Genomic DNA, 20,779 nt, shown 5'->3' on the forward strand with positions numbered 1-20,779 from the left:
GTTATGTTACCATGATAATAAGACAACTGTTGACCCTGTCTGTGTATAGATTATTCAGATAGCTATGGAAGAACAAATTTCTCGTCCAAAATATATAAACTAAAGAAAATGTTGTCATAACAACAAGATCTTTGAATTTAGCAACAAAATGTGTTATCTAATAATTGCCAATCTGTTCAAAGACAATGTAAGTTACAAAAAGAGAAAAGCAAAAGGAAGAAGGATCGAAACTTCAAACTTTCGTTGAATCCTTATGACACTATAAGGTTCTTGCCAAGTGCTAGCTTAAGCTATTCAGTAAAAGAAACCAAGAACCTGACCACCCACATTCCGTTTGATTGCTTCTTCATGGTCCAAAATTCCATCCGGGGTTGTGATTACAACATAACCCCACTACATGAAACAAATCAACAAGCTGTTAAAACTTAAAAGTAATGCTATTTAGCTGCATTTCTGGATAGGGAGAGAGAGAGAAAATGAACAAACCTGACGTGTTGGAAGAGTGCGTTCAGTGTATTTCTCAATCTCTTTTGCCCTAACGTCTTGCCTATAGGTAAGAGCTTTGCAGTCATTAACCCTCCCTTGCAGATCAACTGTTATTCTACCAACTCTATGTGGATCATAGACTTGAAAGTTCTTGATATAACCTACATTTAGCATTACCATTTTGTAAAGTAAAACACACTTAAAGGAAAAGCCGATTCCATCAAACACACTCTGTAACATGTAAAGCTACTTACAACTATAACCACATTGAAATCGCTATCTACCAACATTAACCAAAAAAAATCATCTAACAAAAGAATTATGTAACCAACGGGAATATATACATAAGCAAATCAAAGCAACTCAGACCATTGATAGCATCATAGAAGCAAAAACCATTGAGCTTTGTTTCAAGTTCAATATGTTGTAGCTTCAGCATTAACCAAGAGCACAAGTAAGTAAGCCCCAACAGTCCCACGAATTAATTTGCTTCTTAATCACAGAACTAGATCCTTCACACCAAAATGAAATACGCAAAATCTCGATGGGACATGGGTAATCATCAAGAACCAATTAGAAAACAATAAGGAGAAACATTTCACCTTTCTCCTTCATGATTCTCAAGAACGAAGACATAACGGTGGAGATTGGTTTGAGCTCCACCGACGCTTTTCCTCGTCTCTCCGCATTCACAATCGTCCTCAACGCATCATTCAAAATCCTCCTCCCCATTTCTCTCTCTCTCCCGTCGAAAATCCCGACGCTACACAAATCGGAGAAATCTAAAAACCCCAATTTCAATAAGGGTTTGAGTGACACATTTGTTTCAGAATTCGTAAGGGTAGTTTAGTCTTTCTAAGCTAACACGTGCGGGCTTTAACCACACGTGCGTACCTTGAAATTTCAATAACTCTCTCTCGTCCTCTCTCTTTCGTCTTCCTTCAATTTCCCAAATCAACAACGCCATGGATGAGTTACCTCCAGAGCTCTTGGTCAAAATTCTGAGTCGACTCAACGATTCCGAATCCCTAGCTCGATGTCGAGTCGCTTCCAAGACATTGAACTCGCTTTCTCGAGAGGTTCGCGCCGTGAATCTCATTTGCACCTTGTCCCGGTTCTTAAAATCGCGGTCCATCGTCGTCGTCACACCTTTCAAGACGATCTTTAGGAGCCTCATCGAGAATTCCTGTAACATTCGCTCAATCTCAATCGGAGTCGATAAGGCACTTATCGGAATGTCGTTTGACGACTTGAACGAAGAAGATTCCAAGGATTTGTACCTGACCGATGTCGAATTCGCGAAGGAGTGGTTGCCTAGGGTTCGTGAAGACCTTGAGATGTTGTCAATTTCGGATTTCTGGATTCAGTCTTGCTGGAGAAAGTCGGATATTTTGGCGCTCATTTCTTCAAACTGTAAGTTTTTGATTCTTCATCATCATTTCCTCTAGTTTCGCATTCGTTTGCAATAGATTCTTTGCATATATGATCTCATTCTCAGAAAATTAGTTAAGGTAATGTAAAATGATCAATAGTAATTAGATTTAAGTCTGTTTGTATCTTGCAGGTAGTAAGTTAGTGAAACTAGAGGTGAAGAATTCTTGGCTCTCAGTTGTTGGCCTGAGGGAGATGTCTAATCTTAGACATTTGACCCTTGAGTTCATTCGACTTGATGATGAGAATCTAGAGAAGGTCAATGATTGTTTCCCTTTCCTTCAAGTGCTGAATTTGATTGGTGTTGGAGGACTTAAGGAACCGAGAATCCATTTTCTTCACCTAAAGAGTTGCCATTGGACTGTGTCGAATGCTCCACTTTCCTTGGCTATAGTGGCGCCAAACCTTCTTGAGCTCAAGCTAAAATGTAACAAGCCTAAATCTCTTATACTCGAAACACCCAAGTTGGTGAAATTCCATTTTTCTGTAGAGGATGCCGAAGGTGTTGGTTTCGGGGAGTTTCGAGATCTGAATTCTTTGGAGCTCATATCTCCTGACATGTACAGACTAATCAGCAACATCCGTTATGGCAACAAGATCAGAAAGCTTGCAGTGGATTCAGTAAAGTCTATAGAACAATCTGAGAGGTTAGAACTTGGACTGGGAACACTCCTCAAAGCATTCCCTGGCATCAGTTCGCTTAGTTTGAGTCCCAGGACTTGGTCAGATATAGAAACACATTTCCAAAGCCAAGGCCTAGGAAATATGAAGGGAACAGCCAGCCTGAAGCAAATAACAGCACGTGTTCAGATGTCAGATCATACCAATGTTCATCAAACAGTTTCTTTCATCAGGTCTATTCTTAATAAATACAGAGGTTTGACAGACATGAGACTGATGATTCACCAGGACAAAGATCCTAGAGTAAGAAGCAATCTGATATCGGCGTGTATAATGAGTAACCCGGGAGTGAGCTGGAAATGGGGAATGTGGGCTGAAGGAGGTGAAGATATGTGGGTCTAAGACCTAACATTCAAGTCTGAAACTTGAATTCTCTTGTATATACTTGTGATGATGATGATGATGGTAATGAAGAATGCGTCAAGAGTGTTTCCATATATTGTGTAACTTGTGTTGTGCTGAAACTTGTCATGGATTTATAAAGCTTTTCATGAAGAGTTTGTATACAAATATAGAGATTTAGTCACCATGTAAGGTCTATAGCTTCACCGTATAAAACAGGATTTGGATTTGGATTTGCTCCACTGAAGAGAATTATGTTTGTTTGATAATTTTCATTTATCCAGTTAAGTGTTCAATTTCAGTCTAACTGATGCAGTGTTATTTGGAAAATTTAGCATGGGTGAAGAAAACAAAGTATTGGCAGGAAAAAAAAATGTTCTAAAAAGGGGCGTTCCGAGAATCGAACTCGGGACCTCTCGCACCCAAAGCGAGAATCATACCACTAGACCAAACGCCCATTTGCTGAAAGTTCTCGTTTACTTTCACTTAAGTTATAATTCTTAACTCCCAGAACTAAAATTAGGGTTTTGCAAAGAGTATATATTAACTCATCGACATAAATCATAACTTAACTTCCGGTACGAGTCTCGTTCTCTTCTCTATTCCGCCGTCATCTAGGTCTGCGAATATCACAAGGTGAGCTTTGTTGAATCATCGCTTTGCTCGTTTTATGTTCTTCAATCTGTTTTAGCCATTGATTGATCGTTTCATATATGTTTTTGTTAATAAATGCTTTCTTCTTAAAAAATTAGTGAAGGAGCTTGAAATGGCAACAGTTCCAGGACAGCTTATCTGGGAGATCGTGAAGAGAAACAATTGTTTCTTGGTGAAGCAATTCGGTAGAGGTAACGCTAAGGTTCAATTCAGCAAAGAGACCAACAACCTCGTCAACATCAACTCTTACAAGCACTCTGGTAATATACAACTGTTGCTCATATCTTGATTTGGTGATTGAATGTGTTGCTTAAATGAAATTGGGAAACTTATCAAGTTCTTGAATTGGATGAGTATCGTTTTGTTGGTTACTTGCTGTTTGTATTAGTATTTGAAAATGTGAATAAAGTTTGAGTCGTTCTTATATGATTTGCAGGTTTGGCTAACAAAAAGACGGTGACTATTCAGGCAGCTGACAAGGACCAAGGTGTGGTACTCGGAACCACCAAGACCAAGAGACAAAACAAGCCTAAGCTCTCTGTTAACAAGTCTGTCCTCAAGAAGGAGTTCCCCAGGATGACTAAAGCTGTTGCCAATCAGGTATTACATTACTCATTTTTTTAAGATCAATGTTTGTTATGTTTTTGTTGCAAATTGGTTAAAATTCCAATTAGTTTGGTTACTGTTTACTGTGATTTGTGCTCATTAGCTTTTATACATATGTCGGGTTATTTGGAAAATCTTACGGTTAAGTGCTTTAGTGAATTGATACTTTAGGATTGATTATAGTTTGGTTTTAGAGCTGTGATGAGAAAGCTAACACGTAAGAAGAGGTATTCCTTTGTGGTGTATTTCTTCTATGAAATATTTTTGTTACGCTTGGCTTCTGAGCTAGAAACTCTTAGTTATTGCTTTTGGACAATTTAGTGATTTTTTTTTTGGTGACAAATTTCATCTATTAGGTTTGATAATAGTTTGGTTTTTGAGCTGTGATGAGAAAGCTAACACGTAAGAAGAGGCACTCCTTTGTGGGGTGTTTCTTCAATGAAATACATTTGTTACGCTTGGCTTCTGAGCTAAATGCTTAGCTATTTGTTTCGATTTATTGATTTAGTCTATTTTAGCTGTGATGAGAAAGCTAACACGTAAGAAGAAGTACTCCTTTGTGGTGTATTTCTTCAATGAAATACATTTGTTACGCTTGGCTTCTGAGTTAATAATAGTATGAATCATAATCATACCTAGAATTTGAGATTACTTTATTTAGTTTGCAATTCCTATCAGTGATGAGAAAGCTAACACGTAAGATGAGGTACTCCTTTGTGGGGTATTTCTTCAATGAAATATATTTGTTACGCTTGGCTTCTGAGATAAATCTTTCTACTGTGTATAATTTCATATTACTTATGTTTTTCCTTATTCTATCAGTATTAACCGATTGATTGTCTTAAACTTTTCAGGTGGTGGACAACTACTACAGGCCTGATTTGAAGAAAGCAGCACTTGCTAGACTCAGTGCTATCAGCAAAGGTCTTAGAGTCGCAAAGTCTGGTCCCAAGAGGAGAAACAGACAGGCTTGAAGAATCCACTGATTTTTTTTTTTTTTTTTTTACTTATTTAATCTTGTTGTGAGCCATTAAGAGTTTCAGAAGCAGCTTGTATGTTAAGATTTTCCCTGAACAGTTGAGAGTTTTGTTTGAACCAGCCCTTGTCATCCTTTTATCACTACATGATATTAAAACTACCATCATTGGCTTTTATCAAAAATGAACTACTACTGTTCTTGGCTGCCTGCTCCGACTTCTCAATACTTGTAAATTACAAGTTTTACATTATCATGTTTCTGTTTGGGACATGTGTTAATAATCATGACGATGTGAGATAGACCAGTGTATCATGTAATCTAAACAAACACATATATGTGAACTCTTGTGGCCTCTGAAACAGATGTAATCTAAGGGGTTTATCTATAAGAGGATGTTAAATCTTGTGGACACTGAAACCAGATTCCTCGGATGTCATATTCTCCTTCCAGCTCTCGAACTCAGATCCACCAAACACAACTTTCTTTATCCCGACATAACTGGAGACAAACCAAAAACCAATGTCCACACTTTTAAAACATGTCCATCTCAAAAGCTTTTTTGAGTTAATAGACAGACAGAGAGAAAGTGAGAACTGCACTCACTCTGAGCTGATTTGTGTCAATGCGTTTATCAGAACATCAAGAATTAAAGGCTCCGAGGTCCCAATATCGAGCCTGTCAAAACCATCATTCACGTTAGAGAAACAAATCTGAAATAAATCACAAAAGTTTGCTAAATCTAAAGCCACAAGACTTGAAGAAACATGGTTTAGGATAATAAGAGTTATCACCAAATGCGAGCGATGTTGTCTTGGACCTCAAGATCCCCGATGTTATAAAACGTGGTGGGCTCGACATTAGCTCCAAGGATAGCATCATAGTTTGGCCTCTTATCCAGTGGCGCTTGTGATAACTGCACCATATGGGGCAATAGAGAAAACAGCTTAATGCTTAAGTTGTGATAAAACAAATGGAAACCGAATAGATAAATGGTTTCACTTTCTCAATCAGAGACATACTTGCATATTCATGGAGTTGTATCCACCAAGTCGTCCAAGGATATGCCATGAACGGATAGTCTGCAAGATATTAGCCATCAAAACAAAGCAGTAAGTGAATTGTTCCTATTTTCTCAGAATAGTAAAAGAATGCTAAGATTTGGTTTGAAAGACTCACATCAGAGATCAAGGCTATGTCTTTATCCAGAGGAGCATTGTAAAACTCCAACCACATGTATGAATTCGAATACTCAAATCTTACAAAAAAAACAAAACCGAGAGAGTCAATAGACATTGATAGAACATAAAACACAATGATAAGAACAAACCTAGACTAAGCCAGCAAGAAGAATGTGCAAGCAAATTCAATCAAGAGATTCACATATAACTCCTTTAAACTTCAAAGCAACAAGATGAAATGATCTGAGGCCACTCACTTGTTAAATGTCACTTGCATCGAAGTTGCAGAACCAGTCTTAGTGTGTAGGATTTTGTTCCTCTTCTTCCTCAACCTCTCTTCCATCTATAGAGAGTTCATTAATAACCACACCCATTTCAAAACAACAATCAAAATCGACCCAAAAATCAAAGTCTACTCTAAATTTCAGCTCAAAAACGTTACTTTACCAATTCATCAGCTCAACAAGCGAAATGGTAAGATCCACAGATCAAAGTATAAAACTTTACCTTCTTTTGAGCTTTCTCTGGGTTATCTAAACAATCTCCAAGAATATCCGCGAATTCTGGGTCTTTGTCGTAATCTATCTTCTCTTTTTTCGCTCCGTAAATGCCTCTCTTCCTCGAAGACAACTCATCTTCTACCTCTTCATCATCTCCATCTTCTTCTTCAAATTCTTCTCCACCTTCTTTCATTTCTCGACCTATACCATTTACTCGCAACTTTCCACTCTTCCTCGGCCAAATCGTACGTATCTCCTGGATCTTCGTGCCGGTGACCCGAAACGGCGCCAAATTGTAGGAACAAATATTCGAGTGGTTGTGGTTCTTCTTAGCAATAGAAGGCTGAAGAAGGTGAAGTGAACATTGAAACCTTAGCATTATCTTATCTTCTTCTTCTTATTCACTTAACCTCTGAGTCTCTGACTCTGTGCTTGCCTCTGGGTTTTTTGGAAGAGATGATAGTGATGGGTTTATCGTAGCTTACAGTGAGCTTGAGAGTACACGAATATTATTGCTTACGTGGCAAAATAAGCTCACGCTTTCTGTTTCTGGATAATATAAGCCCATGGGCCTAAAATCGGTCCATACGGAGGCTTTATAGAGAAATTCTCAGTTGCATATATATATATATATATTTTTGGTCAAGCATTCTCAGTTCCATATAAGTTAGACTATCTGAAGAATCATTGGATTATTGGTTGCTTGCAGAATTCTAAGCTTGTTGATAAATACATTATAATGTTTTGGTAAAGGAATCCGAGGTCCCCGAGGAGAATCAGAGTCCTTGTTGCACGCAAGAGGAACATGATGAAGATGCGAAGGAAGAGAATCAGAGTCCGTGTTACTCACTTGTAACTGTGGCTGAGATCCCAGTTGAAGGTTTGGCTGATTTGGGAACCAAAGTCATTGAAGAAGACGAGTGAGAATTGCTTATCTTACAAGTTACAATCACAGCTTCTTGTTTCATCCCTTTACATCATTTTATCAGTCAATTCATATATATATAGTCACTTTCTATTTATATTTATGGCTTGACCATTTATACCTTGAATGGTTTTAAACGATTTATCAAATTTATGGTCATAAATTAATCAGTTAGGTTATGTATATGGTTTATTTTGTTGCACAGGCTTCTATAATGATAACAATTTAGGCCCATTAAGAAATCACTAATGGGCCGTATCAGTCTTCATCACTTAAATATCAGGTCAGAGAAAACCCTAATCCACAAGAAGACCTTCAAGCGTCGTAGCCGGAGAGAGCCGCCAATTCCGTCGTAAGAAGAATCCTCGTAATCAATCATGGGTATTCAATTCTCGAATTTGTTCCATCTGATTCTTCGTTGCTCTGTTGTTGTCGTTAATGTGATTTGGGATCATCAGGTAAGGTACACGGTTCATTGGCTCGTGCCGGTAAGGTGAGAGGTCAGACACCGAAAGTGGCAAAGCAGGATAAGAAGAAGAAGCCACGTGGTCGTGCCCACAAAAGGTTGCAACACAATCGCCGTTTCGTCACCGCCGGTAAAATATTCCGTTTCATTTGTTAACTTGAGATTTTTATTTAACATCTCTGATCTGGGTTGTTGTTAGTTGAGCTAGTTTTGTTAGACTTCTTGGTAATTGAATGAAATCAGCTAGTTCCTGCCATTTTTGTACAAGATACGCTTAGTTACTATGTATCTTGCCTTGTGATTATTATGTGACTTTTGGCTGAATCTGTAATTGTCTACTACACTCATTGCTTATTTTCTTTTTGTGAGGTCTCACATGTTGATTCCTTGAGTTTTGTTATTAACATCATCTCTTTGCAAACTGGTTCTCAAGTAATTACCTTTTTTATTTGTTCTTTTTCAGTTGTTGGATTTGGCAAGAAGAGAGGACCCAACTCGTCTGAGAAGTAGATGATCACACTCCTGAAGCTTGAAGTTTTGCCCTGCTGATGGGTCATTAGTTTGTACCAGTTCTTCAATATCTGCTTTGTTATCGATATTTACCGATTTGGTTTATCTATAGACTATGTAATTTTCTCATTCATTTCTCAATCCTATCGACTTTTGACTATATATATATATATTTTCGACTTGCAACCTGATAGCATTCTATGATAACTGATACATATTCAACCGATTGCGAATTTAGAGTTAAGAGCTGTACTGCAGTGCGCTTATATTGATACAAAAAGTATGTAATATGATGTTGCAACACGCTTGAAGTAAGTATACGCTTTTTAACGATCAGAAAAAATGATTCACTACAAAGGAGAAATCTGTACAAGAAAGTTTATCGAGTAAAAGGATACAAGGCTAAAAAATTTCTTTTAGCATTTGATGATACAATGAAAAGGTAAACTAAAAAATAAACACTATAACACTGTACACAAAGACCACCATCACGGTTGCTTACTTCCAGATCTTGATGGCTCCATCTCTGCTGCTTGATATCAACAGTCTCTGGTTCAGCTTCACTGATGCCAGAGACTGAACTGAGTCACGGTGACAACCCGCTGTGTCTGTCGCAGCAGCCGCAAGTACTGCCTTTGCCGTCAGTTTGGTCGCCAGAGGCCGTCTCTTTGTCTCCTGCCAAAGATACACAATTTCAATAAGACTGCACGATATTGTTATGCGAATATCAAAGATATACTTTGATCAACAGACCTGAACAAATTGCACGCCGGTGTTGGTTTTTAGTTCATAGAAATCATCATTTCCGACTCCTTTCAAACTCGGACCGCATATACAATAACTTCTCTCAGGGCTGTGTTTGTTCCAAAACAAAAAAAAAAAAAAAAAACATGAATTGCGTCAGTTTTTTCAAGAAAAAAATTTCCACAAGAGGTGTGACGAAACGTTTGATTGTAAATACACAAGTTAAAGTTTTAGAATTAGGACCTGGAGTAATCCCAACGCCGAATCTTCAAGTCAGTACCACCTGTTACCAGGTCGCCTCCAGGTAAAGGAAGCAAAGAGCGGATACCAGGAAGACGAGGAGGAGGCTCGTTCAACTCTTCGATTCTGTACTTGGAGCTCATGTTCTGGCGAAGATTCGGCTTGGAATTTACCTTATTGCTTGGTAACTTCCATTGAAACTCGGAAACATCCGTCTCATTTTCATAGTTGGCTACTCTCAATACCTACAGAATCAGCTCAATTACAAGCAACTCAAAGATATGGTCTAATCAATCGAAACAGTTTTTTTCATGGACTAATTCAACAGTGAGCCTCCCATCACTATGAAACTACCAACATCCATATTCAAACTTGCGACCCCAACAGAAAAACCATAAGCCAGAACTCGAGAAGGTTCAATATCCGAAGTCAAGGTGCATTACAATGGTAGAACAACATTACCTGGTGACAGTTACCTCCCTCTGCATTCCAGAGTGAAACTTCGTTGCAACCTGCAGCAACATAAATAAAAGGTTTCATAGTGGTGGACACTGAGACGCTTGGAGGAAGAAAGCAGAGGCACATCTTCTCTATGGGGCATATGATAGGGTATCGCCACGAATTTACACGAACACGAAATCTCAAATCCCAAAGAGTAAGCACTCCCCTTGAAGACCCAGAGACAAACCAATTCCCGCAAGGGCTTGTAACCAATGAAGACACATATCCTTCTTCGGGGTTTGCTTTCAGTGTCCATGCATCTAAATCTGATCTTGTATCCCAAAGGTGGATTCCGCAGTTTTGGGTACTATACATTACCATCGGACCAGAAAGGCTATCAGCAGTATAATTCAAGAGAGAAACTAGAGCGCCTTCTTTAACATCCTTTTTTTTAATATCAACAATGCCTGAATACTTCTCCACTACGTTCCCCAAGCCTCTGGAGATATGGTCGATTGAAAACATATGTATCACACCATCAGAGGCTCCAACTACAACTTGTGTTGAATTCCGAAGCATTGTTGTGCACATCCCTCTGCTTCCCTCGAGATGATATGTTAGCCTTGACCTAAAAGAGATGTCTTTTTCCAGTTTTCTAGAGTCCCACACCTTCACTGTGGAATCATCTGATGCACTAACAAAAAAGCTATGGTCGCTTGAAGTGGCGATGTCGTTGACTGCAGAGCGATGCTCCTGAAGATGAGCAACTAATACTCCACGAGGCTTCCACCCTGAATCCGGAACCGATGTCCTTGACAGAGATGGTTCTCCTACAAGATCCGCTGGAGAAGAAGCATCTTCTGAAGTTACAGAAGCACTTTTTGAGGAACTTGATACTCCGAGGTCTTGAAATTTACTGATAGCTGAGGAGATTTGGTCATTTTCTCTGCTTTCTGGCTCATGTACCACTCTGTAAAATTGTTTAGGATTGGTACCGACATGGAATGACCCAGAAATCAGCTTAGGCACAGGGACCGAACTAGCCAAGTTAAATGATTTACTCATGGAATCCATCCATGGCACAGACAATGAACCCATTCCCAGAGAGTTCATCTGCAATGAAGACTCAGAGGCCACAGGAGGATTTGTAGCTGCTCGTTTGTCCATGCTAAACGAATAGAGAGGTATGTTCTCTGGTTCAATAAAGCTATTCATACCAGATACATATGGTGCCATAAACCCAGAGAACTGTAACTTCTCTGGATACACGGGATCACGTAGCTCAACAGTGTTAGAAGCATTGGGTCTTGGGTTTCTCGGGATTCTTAATTTAGCATCCTTTTCTGCATACTTTCCTTGAACTTCTTGTTGCTTCGATGCACTCTTAATCTGTTTTTGTGCTTCCACACTTCGCTTCTGTTCGGCCCCGCATTCTATTGAATTCAACTCCCCAGTATCTTTGTCAAACAAATCAACAGTTTCCCAATCTTTGGATTGAGGTGAAGAACTATACCACATCTTTCGCTGTTTCGCCATGATTTCTGGGTTCCTGGCTTTTTCAAAGATACGGTAAACTACCTCCCTTGTGACTGGGGGATTCAAACATGAAAGTAGACCTTCCTCAGAAGCAATTGACGCAGGCAGTCTACTAAGATAAGGGCGTATTACTGGGGCAATAAAAGCATAAGAGTCGACTGCACCTAAGCATTCACTACTTGCGGCAATGAAAGTTACAACTGCCCTCCTTACCCATTGAGATGGATAGCACAGCAAAGGATAAACACACTCTATCATTTGGAGGAGAGCTCTCTTCCGCAAGAAACTACTCTTGCATAATGTGGATAAGCACTCCAATGCATTGACAATGACAGCCTCTGTCTGATCACTCAAAGCTTGATCGATATAAGGCAATAGATACTCCTCCACACTTCTCTGACCAACAAAAAAGCATACATAAACAATCTTCTCAAAGAATACAGATCTTAGCTGTTCATCTCTGTCGTTTAGAAAGGCAGGGAGGATCGGTAGTAGAAAGTCATTACTCTGCCTCTGACCAAAGAAAAAGCAGAGCTCCCCTATGTCCTGAAGGAGTGCTCTTCTAACATTTGGAGTTTGTTTTGGACCCATAACAAGTTCTTGAACAACTTCAGCTATAGTTTTTCTAAGCTGTGCAAGCTGCGCATTGCCATTTGCCTTTTGCAAATGACTAGGGGTCTCACTAGCAGGTGTAGGTGATATCTGCTGAGAATTCAATTCATTAAGAACCCCTACATCGCTCAACTGGAAAGAATGTATCAAGAATCCATAAGCAGTAAGAGCGAGTTTTGCAATATTGCTGGCATAGCATATCCTCACACTCTCTTCTGTATCTTCAGGAAGCATGGAGAGCATCGGAAATATGTACTCTGGGAAAATCTTCGCATCGCTAGGAGGAAAATCTCGGACAAGCGGCAGAATGTCACACAAAGTTTCCATGGCAGCGCACCGCACGATTGCTGTTGGATCAGAAAGCAAGGCAACGACGTATGGAAGTACACGCTGTAAGCGATCATCATCATCAATATACAAAGAGCAAGATCTCAATAGAAGTATAGCTTCCCTCCTCAAATGAGGCAACTTGATATTGCGGATACAAGAACAGAGCATAGATGCAATCAAAACCATTCCCTCACATCTCATGTTACCCTCTACCGGTAGAAAAGGCGTACCATAAGTGTCAGAACGGCTATCATAGAGAGACATTAGTGTACCCAAATCGTCCATTGTTATCTTTTTCAAGAAAGGATGGCGATTTTTCTTGAGTGCATCAGAAATAGAGTAAAGGATCTCATCCTTAGAGTTTACAGTATTCCTTATCAAGTCCTTCGATGAGTTCAATTTGTGATTTGCAAAAGTTTCCTGTACCTTGCTTGCGTTCACTGGATCTGAAGTTACAGGAGGATCAACGCCAATCTCATCACCTGGCTTATTTTCCATCATCTTCTTAAGTATTTCTTGAAATATCCCCTGGCAAGTTGCTACCTAAACGAAATGAAGCAAAAATATATCAAGCAAGTTGATGCGGAATGTAGAGAGAGTTTACAGAAAATTGGGATGGTTACCCTCATGTCTGAAGGAAGTGGATTCCAACAACAATATAAAGTGTGCAGAAATGGTGAGAAGTAGTTTGGGAAAACAACTCCGACATAATTTTGCAGGTAGTCTTCAGCAGATAGGCGTGCTTCAGGTTCTAACTGAATCATATGAAGAATCATCTTGCGTATTCCCGGATCAGGAATCTGAATCCAATAAAAAGAAAAACAACAACAAAGATGAGTAGAAAAAAAGGTATATCAGTCAGCCAAAAAAATCCAACTCAGAACCACAGAAGCCACAAGTCCCATGTACCACTCAGATGGAAGCTGAAAAGATCATAAGAAAGAAATATATGCGGATGGGAAGAGATTGATACCCATACCCAGAAAGAGAAAATGAAATAGAAAGATGCAATAGGAAATACCTTTTCAAGGTGTTGGCTAGGATCATGTTGCCCTCTACGATATGCGAGAAGCTGCGCCAGTTCAAATAGTGGCTGACCCTCAAGAAAAAGTTCTGCTATCACACACCTGAAGCATTAAGATGAAACTATTACAATATGTTATTAACTCTAATACTCAAGGTAAGAAAATGTTCCATTTTGAAAATGTACGTGTGCTTGAACCATTAGGAGCATTGAACAGATAGAGTGATACAAAAACAGAAGGTATATGAGCTCACCCCACAGCAAATATATCCATGGAGGGCTTTAATGGAGCATCTTGTGCTACTTGTGTCTCACCTCCATGCTCATAAAATCTCTGTAATTAAGCAACAATCTTTTTCAACATGAAAAGAAAAAAAAATAGACACACGACCAGCACGAAAGGGTGCTTTGTTGTTGATGGTTCTTTGCCATCACATCTTTTTTAGTAGTGATATGGAAAGAATTCAACCGTGGTGCACCACAAACAAAGGGACAATATCCTCTGCAGAAGTGCAATAGAACAATTTGACAGATCTAGGACGATCAAATAAAATAAATAAGTTTTTTGATAATGGTTCTATAGTACCTCTGGAGCCAGATAACAAAGTCTTTGTCCCCTTGTGTCAAAGAAAAAGGAGAAGTCTGAAGGATCATCATAAGGAATGTATGTGGGTTTGAAGGATGCAAAATCAGCAAGGTACAGCCAGTTCCAGGAAGTAAGCAATACGTTCTCGCACTTGATATCACCTGAAAGGATGCAAATTCACACGCATCAATTTAATGCACCATCATCATGATCATACACTCTCAGACTATTAAAGCTTACCATGACATATATCCTTCTCATGGCATTGCTTCACAGCAAGAAGCAACTGCAGAACAAACACAGTCAAAAAACAAAACTTTGTGCCTCAGATAGAATGGTGCAAGACAAAAGAAAACAACCTGAAACGCCAACCACTTCTTCTCTACAAGACTGAGGAAAGGCCGAGTACTCAACCGATCATGCAGATTACTGTAAAAGTATTGCCTCACTAGATATGCTGCTTTATCAGTCTCTTGCCAAAACTACCAAAAATCAAGCAAAACAACGATCAACCACCAACTAACTCCCTTCAAGATAACAGACATGAACAGAACCAGAGAGTTTCAACGACATTAATCTAGCAGCAGAAGCTGCAAAATCATTCCTTTTTCGTCGCAGCAAGATAAAATCCAAACCAAAGATAGAGAAATCGAATCAAAACCTGGAAAGGCCAAACGTGAGGATGTTCTAGAGACAAAAACACATCCTTGATCTTCACGAGACGACGCTCGTGCTCTCTGAGATCGATCGAGTCACCACGCTTGAAGTAAACCTTAACAACCACCAATCCTTCGTCGTGCTTACATTGGATCGACTTGAGGAATCTTCCTCGACCTAAAACCTCTTTTAAGACCAGATTGTAAGAAGACGGCAAGTCGTGGAGATAGTACTCCGTCGCCGAGACTTGTGTCGTACGAGCGATTTTGTTTCCCATCGAAGACTTTTAAAATTAAAATTCTTTCTCCTTCGATTGGGGTTAAGTACTCAGCTGAATTCGAACATGGAATCTGATTATTATTCCGGTGATAAAGAGAATCGTCTCCGGCGACGGAGGAAGAAGAGGCGTGTTTTGGATGAGTTTAACCCCAATTCGACACGTTTCTAATTTTTTTTCTTGATTAGTTTAGTTTTAACATTACATTACAAAACTTATATATTTATAACAACTATAAAAATATTAATTTTGGAAATTGGTTAGATTTGCACTTTTTGTATTTATTTTAAAAATGGGGAAAAATTCAATTATTATATAACATGAAAAATTTGTTTAGTAATTAGTAATTACTAAACAAAAATCTTTATTTCATTACTAAATAAAATATTATTTTCACTTTTTTATTTATTTCAAAAAAAATGGGAACTTTACTAGAAAAAATTTCAGTTATTTCCAAATGAAATCTTACTTAGTAGTTTAAAAACTGTTTATATAACCAAATTAAGTAAATTTTGTAAAGAAGGTGTGTAGTTTAAGGTTATAATTGTAATTATACACCTCCTTTACAAATTTAACTAACATGGAAACTTTAATTTTCCAAAGTTTCAATACATATTTTCCACTCACTCTCAAAACTTCTACTTTCACAATTTTGATCAAAAATAAAACTAAAATAAGATCTCTAACGCACTATTAAATTAATCATATGATCACTTACGCTTAGATGATCACTAGTCACATTTTATTAAAAAGAACACATAAAACGTAAAAGCTTACGAATTTACTCATTTTGTCTCACATAAAACACATACCCTTTTGGCGAATTACATAGTGACAAAGTGTATAACAGACGAATGAGCTCTACAAATTTCCACTCTCCACAAAAAGGTGAGAAATTAAATTCACAAAATGATTAACTAAATCTGATTTGGTTGATGACATGTGTTCCACAAATAATCAATCGATCATATCGACGACGTTAAGATTGTTTGAGTTGAGAGATCCATGCTTCGTGGGTTAGTATTTTCGACAAACCAATAATCAATACAATGACCACTAAAAGAACAAAGAAAATGAAACACGTACGAATCAGTGATGTCACAAACTTTTACACGACCAATCAAACCGAAATAGATAGACAACGCAAAACCTTATAAGAGTTGGGGAGTGTATGCACAATATCACACCACTCAATCTTCCCACCAATTTTACCTCCATCAAGTTTTTCAAACGCAACCATCGCACACCAAATTTTCTTGTTTGGACAGCGACCAAATAGCGTACACATTTCCCACATAAATAAGATTTTTCCACCAAAGTTAACTATTTCTATCATACAGCAAGATATATTATAATTCATGTACCTAACCAGTTTATCCAAACCTTGGACATATCTCCATCGTTCACCAACTGAGTCATACCACATGAAATACCCCGAGCCAGATCGACAGTACATTACATTGTCTATCACCCACCACCATTGACACCAAACAATTCTCCTCATATCCATAACATTCCACGTACCTTCTTTTGGTTCCTTTGCCTCAGCGTCATGATTAGCTATTAGTCGCCAAGTTTGAGTCTTTGTGTCGAATACCTCCGACCAATTTTCTGATTCATGACATCCTCCCATTACGTATATTTTGTCACCGAGGACATATGCCATCGCGTTACTCCGAGCAACCGTCATGTTAGGTGCGTCACGCCACGTGTGCCTCCGACAATCAAATATCCTAACCACGGAAGACGGCGCAATGGTTCCGCCGATTGCATAGATGTCCGAACCAATCGCTACGGTGGACTTTGATGCCGGAAGAGAATCGGAACAAGATGAAATCGGAACCAAGAAATTTCCACTTGAGTTGGTTGGTGTTTTAGGTTTAATCCAGAGACTAAACCAGCGAGGACATGTACGTTTAGGTAAGCGTAAACAAATATAGAGGCAGATCTCGGTGGTTTCAGATCGGCCGGCGTAGATTTCCGGTGAAGAGAGAAGAGAGTGAAAGGTTTTGGAGACGCGTGAGAGTGAACGATAATACGATTTAGAGATACGTGCGAAGCACTCTACAATGAGTTCGTATGGAAGTGACGAAAACGATGACGACTCATCACATGGCGGAGGAGTCTTCTTTTTATGCGGCGGTTCGACTTCGCCTCCGGAGATCATCGTTGGCAGATATTGTAGCCGTGGATCCAAAATGATGATGATTAGGGTTAAACTTAAATATTATACAATTAGCATATAAAAGACATTTTTGGCCTTCTCTTTGTACCACAAAGAGTATTGTTAGAAAATCAAAGTTTTTCCAAGAAATTAATCCTAGATCATCATAAATTTGTTGATTTTATTGTTTGTTAAGAATAAATCATAGATCGTCATAACATATTCGTTTTTTTTGTGATGATAATGGTTGTACTTTCTTTGAGCGAATATGAAAAAAATAGCATTTGTGAAACAGTTAAGCAAAAGAAACAAAAACAGCTTTTTTATTTAAAGAAAAAAAAAAAAGCAAATGTCAATAGAGTTTGGCAAAGCGAATCATCTACTGACAAGTGTTTAAGATTTTCAAACCACACACGGCTCTGTGTCACGTTAAAACATACTATTCCTCAATGTTTTTCTTTAGTTGTGAGGTTTGTTTCTACTGTTTCTCGTATTTGACATATGATTATGTAAATTGCGTAACAGAGCTGGAGTTTTGTGAGTCTCATTAGAGTCAATTTGTGTGTTGATCATAGTTGATTTCAATTATTTACTGAAAACAAATTATTAATATTTTTTTAATTGAGTTCGTAGAAAACTTGTATGAAATTGGTAAGATATTTTTGGTAGAAATATGTCCTTATTTGAGTTTTTTCTATTTACGTGTATGTAGTTTACGGTATACACAGTATTGATTATAAAATGGATATGTACTTCAGTTATATCATGTACTATTGTGGAGACGGTGTACATAATATTTATAGAGTTTGTATTTTAGTTTTTCGACTTCAAAATACGCTAATATAAACTAGATTTACAAAATCAATAAATAAATTAAATGTAAAAAAACAAAAGATTATAAGAAAATTGTGAACAGTCAATCGCATAACTGAACCGTGTACAGTGTACGTAACTGAACCGTATAGTGAACAGTACATCGCATAACTGAACTGCATAACTAAACCGGAACAGTGTACATAACTGAACCGCATAACTGAACCGTACAGTGAACAGTACATCGGTACGCTGACAGGGGTAAAATGGTCAGATTTTGGCTAAATTGTCAAAACTTGAAAGTCAATTCTCACTTTGCCAAAACATGAAATTAAAACTTGGTCTTATGCCAAAACATGCAATTTACTTAAAACTAAATCAAGAGCCTACTGGAAAGTCCGGGATTGGTTGGCCGGAAAACTAAATACTTTCTGAGGCGGTAACAAGTAACAACCATTCTCTACATATCGAAACAACACAAATCATTATCAAATTTATCTAACCATACATATAATTTAGCAAATGTTCCTAGCCAAAATCAAGGGTTTTGAACTCATTGTTTATGAGATGACTTTTTTTTTCTCAGAAGTCTACGGGATTGAATTCTATTTAGAAATAAAATCAAACTTGATATGGTTTTTGAGATATGGAAGTGAAATGTAAAAATGATGAACAAAATCACATAATCAAAATTGCACAGCAGCAGGCTAACTCAATTGTGTTTTCGAGTTACATTTTTAGTATCCCGAGTTCTGAATTATGTGATACTGCTTAGAAGAAAAAATTATGTAGCTTCATAACTACTATTTCAAAGACAGTAAAATCAACAACATATTAATATGTAAAAGCAAAAAGTTAAAAACAGAGGAAGAGAGGAAAAACAAAGTAGAACAATGAAACTGTTAAACCAAGCATCATACCATCTAGAGACACAATCTTGCATGTAAATCTAGTTTTAAATCTCACCAATGCATATATAAAATTATATGTTAAGTTTATGAGAATCTCTAATCTCACTTCACTTCAAAGTGAAAACAAAAGGTACTCAAATTCTTCTACTCGCATTATTTAGATGGGAGACCTAGAAAGAACAACAAATAGAATTGCCTCACAAGGACTTAGTTTATACTACTGTAACCAGAATTAAATCAACAAAACGCTTAGAGATGGTCATAATCTATCTATGTTTCTCCAACTGATGCAAAATGCAAATTGAAACAATACAATGTCTAGCAATCAGGTAAATTCATTTAGGACTTATAGACGCACAGCCAACACAAAACAAAGCATATAAGTTTGTTCAAAGCAAAAAGATGACTCTACAAGTTACTAAGAGTCATCAAACCGAAAGGGCTATACAACGCAAGAAATTATATGACTTGGGGACCGTAAGCACAACATTAACCCACTCAATCTTCCCCCAAATTGAACCTCCAAAGCCTCTGTTGAGTGCAACCATTGCACACCAAATATTCTTGTTCTGACTACGACCAGGCCGCTCAAACCTATCCCAAAGAATAGCTAGTTTCCCACCATAGTTAACTAATTCAACCATACAATTACGAAAATCAGTACTGGCACTACGGTATCTATTCAATCTTTCCAAACCTTTCACATCTCTCCACATTCTACCATCTAAATCATACCACTTGTATCTAGAACAAGAGTAACAATAAATCACATTATCTATCACACACCAAGAATTCGACCATAGTAAACTCAAATACTCTTCTGCAACACTCCACTTACCTTCCTTCACATCATAAATCCAATCCTTAACCTCAGCCCCAGTCTTTACGTAAATATTTCCTTGCACCACATCGATTTTTTGAACGTTATCTCCCATTCTCACCTTAACGTCAGGATTCTCCGGTAGGGTTCTCCAAGTCTGAGTCTTTATGTCGAACATTTCGAACCAATTTATGCCCCCAGAGTCACACCCTCCCATTACATAAATCTTGTCATCAAGGACACACGCGGACCTCTTCATCTTCATGTTAGGCACATCGCCCCACGTGCGAGTCCGACAGTCATATATCCAAATGGCTGAAGACGGACCAAAATAATCACTCATATGTTCACCATATATTTTCGAACCAATCGATACGGCTGAATTTGAATATGGAAGAAAATTATCAAAAGGAACGAAAACATTTCCACGACAACTCCTACCATCGGTTAGGTTTCGATTAGGTTGGGCACTGAGAGTGAACCAGCGTCGAGTTGGTTCCTTGAATGGCACGGTGGAGAACCGTAGACAGAGATAGAGGCCGCAGATCTCGGTGGTTCCAAGTTGAGATCGCGCGGCATAGAGGTCTGGAGAAGAGATGAGAGAACGAAAGGTTTTGCAGACGAGGGAGAGTGAACGGTAAGACGATTTAGAGATACGTGCAAAGCAGTTCACAATGATTTCGTTGGGAAGTGACAAAAACGACGACTGACATGGTAGCGGCGGAAGCTTCGTTTTTTTCTGCGGCGGCTCAACTTCTTCTTCCGGGATCATCGTCGGCGATGGAGACAAAAATCATGAAATGGGTTAAAATATATAGAAATGATTAGGTCAGTCAGATTCAGCAAGCCAAGCCCTGATGTAATGT

The 20,779-nt window shown here is 38.3% G+C and overlaps 8 protein-coding genes and 1 non-coding gene across 11 annotated transcripts; 3 read left to right on the forward strand and 6 right to left on the reverse strand.

Annotated features, from left to right (window-relative positions):
• Positions 1–65: 65 nt before the first annotated feature.
• Positions 66–1,341, reverse strand: LOC9303481 (40S ribosomal protein S15a-5). Its single transcript, XM_021017475.1, has 3 exons — positions 1,089–1,341; positions 487–647; positions 66–393 (listed from the first exon to the last, which is right to left on the reverse strand). Exons 1-3 carry the CDS (start codon positions 1,216–1,218, stop codon positions 295–297), a joined length of 390 nt encoding a protein of 129 aa, XP_020873134.1. The 5' UTR covers positions 1,219–1,341; the 3' UTR covers positions 66–294.
• A 12-nt stretch (positions 1,342–1,353) lies between these two features.
• Positions 1,354–3,187, forward strand: LOC9305503 (F-box/LRR-repeat protein At4g29420). The gene is made up of 2 exons (XM_002867363.2): positions 1,354–1,899; positions 2,051–3,187. The coding sequence occupies exons 1-2, from the start codon at positions 1,452–1,454 to the stop codon at positions 2,938–2,940; spliced, it is 1,338 nt and encodes a 445-aa protein (XP_002867409.1). The 5' UTR covers positions 1,354–1,451; the 3' UTR covers positions 2,941–3,187.
• A 138-nt stretch (positions 3,188–3,325) lies between these two features.
• On the reverse strand, positions 3,326–3,397 carry TRNAP-UGG. Its single transcript has one exon. It is a non-coding gene; the product is annotated as a tRNA-Pro (tRNA).
• A 72-nt stretch (positions 3,398–3,469) lies between these two features.
• Positions 3,470–5,373, forward strand: LOC9303482 (60S ribosomal protein L28-2). 2 transcript variants are annotated; one of them, XM_021019684.1, is made up of 4 exons: positions 3,470–3,576; positions 3,693–3,854; positions 4,031–4,194; positions 5,055–5,373. In XM_021019684.1, the coding sequence occupies exons 2-4, from the start codon at positions 3,707–3,709 to the stop codon at positions 5,172–5,174; spliced, it is 432 nt and encodes a 143-aa protein (XP_020875343.1). In that variant the 5' UTR covers positions 3,470–3,576; positions 3,693–3,706; the 3' UTR covers positions 5,175–5,373. The 2 variants fall into 2 exon arrangements, with proteins under 2 accessions (XP_020875343.1, XP_020875344.1); XM_021019685.1 differs by having other exon boundaries at positions 3,483–3,576; positions 3,698–3,854.
• A 4-nt stretch (positions 5,374–5,377) lies between these two features.
• LOC9303483 lies at positions 5,378–7,319 on the reverse strand. The gene is made up of 7 exons (XM_002869386.2): positions 6,865–7,319; positions 6,615–6,700; positions 6,356–6,434; positions 6,199–6,258; positions 5,971–6,092; positions 5,783–5,854; positions 5,378–5,677 (listed from the first exon to the last, which is right to left on the reverse strand). Exons 1-7 carry the CDS (start codon positions 7,234–7,236, stop codon positions 5,575–5,577), a joined length of 894 nt encoding a protein of 297 aa, XP_002869432.1. The 5' UTR covers positions 7,237–7,319; the 3' UTR covers positions 5,378–5,574.
• A 736-nt stretch (positions 7,320–8,055) lies between these two features.
• LOC9305504 (40S ribosomal protein S30) lies at positions 8,056–8,944 on the forward strand. The gene is made up of 3 exons (XM_002867365.2): positions 8,056–8,163; positions 8,241–8,378; positions 8,712–8,944. Exons 1-3 carry the CDS (start codon positions 8,160–8,162, stop codon positions 8,756–8,758), a joined length of 189 nt encoding a protein of 62 aa, XP_002867411.1. The 5' UTR covers positions 8,056–8,159; the 3' UTR covers positions 8,759–8,944.
• Positions 8,945–9,081: 137 nt separating this feature from the next.
• Positions 9,082–15,385, reverse strand: LOC9303484 (phosphoinositide 3-kinase regulatory subunit 4). 2 transcript variants are annotated; one of them, XM_021019683.1, is made up of 12 exons: positions 15,292–15,384; positions 14,933–15,257; positions 14,631–14,753; positions 14,512–14,557; positions 14,272–14,432; positions 13,940–14,019; positions 13,683–13,788; positions 13,285–13,461; positions 10,205–13,204; positions 9,746–9,987; positions 9,512–9,611; positions 9,082–9,433 (listed from the first exon to the last, which is right to left on the reverse strand). In XM_021019683.1, the coding sequence occupies exons 2-12, from the start codon at positions 15,203–15,205 to the stop codon at positions 9,257–9,259; spliced, it is 4,485 nt and encodes a 1,494-aa protein (XP_020875342.1). In that variant the 5' UTR covers positions 15,206–15,257; positions 15,292–15,384; the 3' UTR covers positions 9,082–9,256. The 2 variants fall into 2 exon arrangements, with proteins under 2 accessions (XP_020875342.1, XP_020875341.1); XM_021019682.1 differs by having other exon boundaries at positions 14,933–15,385.
• A 284-nt stretch (positions 15,386–15,669) lies between these two features.
• LOC9305505 (F-box/kelch-repeat protein At4g29370) lies at positions 15,670–17,511 on the reverse strand. Its single transcript, XM_002869388.2, has one exon. The coding sequence runs from the start codon at positions 17,370–17,372 to the stop codon at positions 16,326–16,328; it is 1,047 nt and encodes a 348-aa protein (XP_002869434.1). The 5' UTR covers positions 17,373–17,511; the 3' UTR covers positions 15,670–16,325.
• A 1,692-nt stretch (positions 17,512–19,203) lies between these two features.
• Positions 19,204–20,760, reverse strand: LOC9305506 (F-box/kelch-repeat protein At4g29370). The gene has a single exon (XM_002869389.2). It carries the CDS (start codon positions 20,683–20,685, stop codon positions 19,522–19,524), a length of 1,164 nt encoding a protein of 387 aa, XP_002869435.1. The 5' UTR covers positions 20,686–20,760; the 3' UTR covers positions 19,204–19,521.
• Between the last annotated feature and the right edge of the window lie 19 nt (positions 20,761–20,779).

Source organism: Arabidopsis lyrata (assembly GCF_000004255.2).
Source record: "Arabidopsis lyrata subsp. lyrata unplaced genomic scaffold ARALYscaffold_7, whole genome shotgun sequence".
NCBI lineage: Eukaryota > Viridiplantae > Streptophyta > Magnoliopsida > Brassicales > Brassicaceae > Arabidopsis > Arabidopsis lyrata.

Excerpts from the sequence above, each read along its gene's own strand:
- LOC9303482 (XM_021019684.1), top strand. The coding sequence starts at position 3,707 with ATGGCAACAGTTCCAGGACAGCTTATCTGGGAGATCGTGAAGAGAAAC. Across the intron at positions 3,855-4,030 it reads CAACTCTTACAAGCACTCTG|GTTTGGCTAACAAAAAGACG; the intron begins GTAATATACAAC and ends TATGATTTGCAG. Across the intron at positions 4,195-5,054 it reads CTAAAGCTGTTGCCAATCAG|GTGGTGGACAACTACTACAG; the intron begins GTATTACATTAC and ends TAAACTTTTCAG.
- LOC9303481 (XM_021017475.1), bottom strand. The coding sequence starts at position 1,218 with ATGGGGAGGAGGATTTTGAATGATGCGTTGAGGACGATTGTGAATGCG. Across the intron at positions 648-1,088 it reads GAGAATCATGAAGGAGAAAG|GTTATATCAAGAACTTTCAA; the intron begins GTGAAATGTTTC and ends TGCTAAATGTAG. Across the intron at positions 394-486 it reads GCACTCTTCCAACACGTCAG|TGGGGTTATGTTGTAATCAC; the intron begins GTTTGTTCATTT and ends TGTTTCATGTAG.
- LOC9305504 (XM_002867365.2), top strand. Across the intron at positions 8,379-8,711 it reads TCGCCGTTTCGTCACCGCCG|TTGTTGGATTTGGCAAGAAG; the intron begins GTAAAATATTCC and ends GTTCTTTTTCAG.
- LOC9303483 (XM_002869386.2), bottom strand. The coding sequence starts at position 7,236 with ATGCTAAGGTTTCAATGTTCACTTCACCTTCTTCAGCCTTCTATTGCT. Across the intron at positions 6,435-6,614 it reads ATGCAAGTGACATTTAACAA|ATTTGAGTATTCGAATTCAT; the intron begins GTGAGTGGCCTC and ends TTTTTTTGTAAG. Across the intron at positions 5,678-5,782 it reads TTGACACAAATCAGCTCAGA|TTATGTCGGGATAAAGAAAG; the intron begins GTGAGTGCAGTT and ends GTTTGTCTCCAG.
- LOC9303484 (XM_021019682.1), bottom strand. The coding sequence starts at position 15,205 with ATGGGAAACAAAATCGCTCGTACGACACAAGTCTCGGCGACGGAGTAC. Across the intron at positions 14,558-14,630 it reads AGAAGTGGTTGGCGTTTCAG|TTGCTTCTTGCTGTGAAGCA; the intron begins GTTGTTTTCTTT and ends TTTGTTCTGCAG. Across the intron at positions 13,462-13,682 it reads CTAGCCAACACCTTGAAAAG|ATTCCTGATCCGGGAATACG; the intron begins GTATTTCCTATT and ends TATTGGATTCAG.
- LOC9305506 (XM_002869389.2), bottom strand. The coding sequence starts at position 20,685 with ATGATCCCGGAAGAAGAAGTTGAGCCGCCGCAGAAAAAAACGAAGCTT.
- LOC9305505 (XM_002869388.2), bottom strand. The coding sequence starts at position 17,372 with ATGATCTCCGGAGGCGAAGTCGAACCGCCGCATAAAAAGAAGACTCCT.
- LOC9305503 (XM_002867363.2), top strand. The coding sequence starts at position 1,452 with ATGGATGAGTTACCTCCAGAGCTCTTGGTCAAAATTCTGAGTCGACTC. Across the intron at positions 1,900-2,050 it reads GGCGCTCATTTCTTCAAACT|GTAGTAAGTTAGTGAAACTA; the intron begins GTAAGTTTTTGA and ends TGTATCTTGCAG.